This window comes from Penaeus japonicus, unplaced genomic scaffold, assembly GCF_977035675.1.
Source record: "Penaeus japonicus unplaced genomic scaffold, GWHDUDI00000001_assembly GWHDUDI00000018, whole genome shotgun sequence".
Classification (NCBI taxonomy): Eukaryota; Metazoa; Arthropoda; class Malacostraca; order Decapoda; family Penaeidae; genus Penaeus; species Penaeus japonicus.
In genome coordinates this window covers 20,571,840-20,576,294 of record NW_028234420.1, presented here as the reverse complement: position 1 = coordinate 20,576,294, position 4,455 = coordinate 20,571,840, and the positions used below count along the sequence as shown (strand labels likewise).

General features: G+C 41.1%; 1 protein-coding gene across 1 annotated transcript; it reads left to right on the top strand.

The window, feature by feature from the left end:
- The first annotated feature begins 419 nt into the window (after positions 1-419).
- On the top strand, positions 420-1,214 carry LOC147469910 (uncharacterized). Its single transcript, XM_086546398.1, has one exon. The coding sequence runs from the start codon at positions 420-422 to the stop codon at positions 1,212-1,214; it is 795 nt and encodes a 264-aa protein (XP_086402524.1).
- Positions 1,215-4,455: the final 3,241 nt, after the last annotated feature.

Sequence of the window (4,455 nt, the reverse complement as noted above, 5' to 3'; positions counted from 1 at the left end):
GGCCACTTCCCAAACACTCTAAAAACTGCAGTGATTACTCTGATCCCTAAAGGAGGAAAGCCACCCAATAGACCGGAGAACTTCCGACCCATCTCCCTACTAGAAGTACCGGGTAAGGTCCTTGAGAAGATCATAAACTGCAGATTTAAAGCACATCTCGAGAACAACTCTCTCCTCAATCCACGACAATATGGTTTCCGAGAGGCTCGGGGAACTACCAGCGCTATCGTCATCGCGTATATGGAGATTGCCCTAGCTCTGGCCAACAAAAAACAAGCAAACCTAGTGTTAAGAGACATAAGGTCTGGCACCCTGGTCTAACACATCGACTCCTCGCTCTAGACCTCCCCACACCATTAACTAAAATTCTGCACAATTTCCTGAGAAACAGAAAGGCCAGACTAAGGGTAGGGAATTTCATGGGACCAGAATTCTCACTACAAAGTGGAGGTCCTCAAGGAAGCATATTCTCACCTACCCTCTACATTATTTACAAAACACCCATCCCTCCTCCAAGACGAGACAGCAATTACATAATGTACGCGGACGATATAACCCAGAAAGTTGCGCACCCCTCACCTCGCAACAATTTCTTAAGACTGGCCACTGACAGAACAGTGGCAGATATCAACAATTTTGAAGAAGCCCAGAAGATTAGAACTAACAAAAACAATTTCTTAATAATTCCTATTGCCAGAACCAAACCAGGCAATCCTAACCTCCTGAATATTAATGTTGACTTTGTAAAAGAAGGTAGACTCCTGGGATTAAAACTCTCGAACACTGGCATTACTACTCACATAAAAGAGAGAATCAGCATAGCCAGCAGCACCCGAACTAAACTCAAAAGATTCTTTAACTGCTCCGAAGATATAAAGCTCCACTTATACAAAGCACTGGTACGACCTATTCTTGAGTATCCCCCAGTGCCCCTGAACACAATTGCCCTATCTTCCTGGTACAAACTACAGGCAATCCAAAACAAAGCCATTCTCTGGACAAAAGGGATCAGGTGGCCGAATCCCCGACCCTCAATAAGGGAATTGCACCATGCATATAACCTTGAACCATTAAACATACGAATATCTAGATTGGCTCAAACAATCTGGGATCGTCTAGAATATCAGGAAGACAGAAACTACGAAAACATTAGGATCATCCACAACAGTACCGAGGGTGAACACAAATGGGGGCCAGAAGTCTCACTAGAGTAAGTCAACTCCCCCCATACCCTATATACTCAAGAACCAATAGATAGCCAAATCAAATAGGACAACTCCCAGGTTGCACCTTTAAGACAACAGATAGGTCCCCCCAGCCTCTCCTTCTCTCCTCCTGGGAGTTCGGAAAGAGGGAGAGGGGGTTGGACTAAAACCTGTGAGGCTGTAGACCCCTCGTCAGTTAATTGCCAGTAGCTGGGGAGGGGAGCAGCCGAGCAGACTAAGGTAAAGAAACTATCACAACAACCAATTAACCTGGAAAACAGCCGACGTACTCTACTATCGCGTATAAATATTCAAACAGAATCTCGTGCATGTGGGTGCACAACTACAACAGCAAACTAATACAAAACAATATAACGTAAACTTACCTGAAAACGCGCTGAGATGCTGGCTCGGACGACTACCTCATGGTTTTCATCTCCCACAGAAAACCTGGAAAGAACAGAAATAAAAAGCTGTTAACATAAGAAAAGTGGGAACATGTGCACATGCAGTTCGTGTCACATATGTGTACATAAGAAAAAAAAAAAAAGAGAGAGAGAGACCGAGAGAACTTTACATAACATACATATGTAAATATGCATTAAAAAAAAAAAAAAAAATATATATATATATATACATACATACATATATGCATCTCTGCACGTTTGTGCGTGCGCAATCGTGCACGGGTGCATGTATGTATGTACTAAAAAAAAAAAAAAAAAAAAAAAAAAAAAAAAAAAAAATTATATATATATATATATATATATATATATATATATATATATATATATATATATAAATATATACATATATATATAGATATATATATGTGTGTGTGTGTGTGTATGTGTATATATATATTTATGCATGTATGTGTATGTGTACGTTTATGTGTGTATGTGTATATATATAAGTATATATATGTGTGTGTGTGTGTACATATGAGTGTACATGTAGGTGTGTGTAGATGTGTATATAAGTACAGATGCACACTTACACGAATATGTCTGTGTATGTATGTACATATTTATATATGCACCGCGAGAAAATACTACTTTATACTACTTTTATACATACAAGCTATGTATGTCTGCAAAAGTATTTATAACAGATGGGCATCACCAAAAAACAAGTGTTACAAATAATGCCTAGCCTACACTTCACCCCTCCACGACGAAGAAATAAAATAAAGAACAAATCTCAAAGGCATACGTGCAATGAAGATAAACCATGACCAGCAAGGGGTTACGCCCCCATCTTTCTTGCCTCTTACTAATATTTCATTTTAGTAAGCTAGCTACTATCTTAGTTCTTGCTCTCGAGAATGTGATTCTCTACTTTGTACTGTACTGGAACCTCCACCGAAGTGGAAGCGGGACAAATAAGTCTGATGAAGAGTTGAGGTGAAGAAAACAGTTAGGAAAATGAAAGAAAGTAATAGTTATAGTAGTGGGAGGACGAAACTCCCTGTCTGGCTTGTAATTTGTTGTCATGTCCACTCGAAACTCAGGGAGGCCTGCCAGATCGGAAGGTGGTGACGAATGTTGCTTGAAGTCTGTTTGTAGTCTTGATGGTGAGTAAGATGAGAAGGGTGAGGGAGGAAGGGGTCTGGATATAGAAGGTTGCGGTTAGGTGTAAGGATAATTTATTTATTAATGATTTTTTTATTTTTTTTATTGAGTTGCAGTATTCTTCCTCTTCGTAATTTAATGATGGAAATACTAAAATAAGATTTTTTTCTTCCTTTCTTTTTTTTAGCGTGAAAAGCGGAAGAGGAAGTGGTTAAAGGAGCTGGAGAGATAGTGAAAAATTAAACTTGGGAGGAGATAAAGTGAGAGTTAGAAGTTAAGCACAGTGAAGAGAGTATTAGCTTTTTATTGGAGGTCTGCCAGGAGAAGGAAGTTAGAGGATAGAGTGCAGGTGCGCCCTTGGCAGCCGAACAAAGACACGGGTCAACCCCTCGGGAGGCAGTCGGGATACCAGAACACCGAGCAATGACTCTTGTATAATGGAAGTATGTAAAGTGAAGAGTAAGTGATGAAGGGAGCTGGAGGGAGAGTGGGAAAGAAATTTGCGAGGAGATTAAGTGATAGAAGGAAAGCTGAGAAAGCTGGAGAAAGGATAAAGTTTGTAAGACCAGGGAAAAGAAATGAGAGAAATAGCATGCATGTGCGCCCTTAGTAGCTGAACAAAGCCACGGGTCAGCCCCTCGGGAGGCAGTCAGATACCAGAACACCTAGCATACTATTCATTAGAATTTTTTATTTTTATTATTTTCTTTATTATTTTATTTTAGTACTTGTTCTGAAGCTTTGCCTACGCTGCACTTCGCCGACCTCGCACGTCACCTGTCACTGCTATGCGTGATGTGCCGTGCTTGACGTTGAAGTGGAACCCTCTGGGTTAGCTTGTGGTCAGGGTTAAAATTGTTAAAAATCTTCTTAATCTTCTTGAAGGTCTTCTTCTATTCTTCTCTTCTATCTTCTATCTCTTGTTGATCTTGGATAATGTTCTCCTCTTGATTAATGCCTCTTTACATAATCATCGGTCTCCTGTGCCTGATACCGTGAAGATTGCCTCAACTTCTTCAATGCCATTGATTCTGCTGAGGCTTTTGGGTCACCAGGCATGTGTGCCTTCTGTACGAACGTTGAGGCGATTGTAGAGCTCCTCATCTTCATCTTGAATACTTGTCCATCTTCTTCTGGCTTGCTGGTGGAGTCTCTTGTTGATCGCCTCGATCCTTAGTCTTTGATGGATCTCTTGTGCGGTGACTACTTCGGGAAAGCGGATATTCAGAATCCATTTGCCTGCTTGGTTCTGAATAGTCTGTAGCTTCATCATCTGCCCTCTAGAAATGGTGTGGTTGGGCACTGACGGGTATTCCATGATGGGCCGCACTAGGGCTTTATAAATGTAGAGCTTGGTTTCAGGACTCAGAGTCTGGAACCTTCTGATCTGGCTGAGCTGATGTTTTGCCTTCTGTGCTCTTTCATTTATGTGAGGGACAATTCCTCTTCTGCTAATTGTTAGCCCTAGTATCTTTCCTTTTCGCAGTAGTCGACGGCTTCCTCGTCCACAATCAGGTCTGCAGTCTTGAATTTGGCCACAGAAATGACTTGGAATTTTCTTATGTTGGTCGAGATCTTCCACTGTCTTTCGAATCGATTGATGGTCTCTATGGCTCTGGCAGTTCTGAGTGCCATCATCTCGATTGACTTCCCTTCGTACTTGATGATCTGGGTGA

Excerpts from the sequence above, each read along its gene's own strand:
- LOC147469910 (XM_086546398.1), top strand. The coding sequence starts at position 420 with ATGGGACCAGAATTCTCACTACAAAGTGGAGGTCCTCAAGGAAGCATA.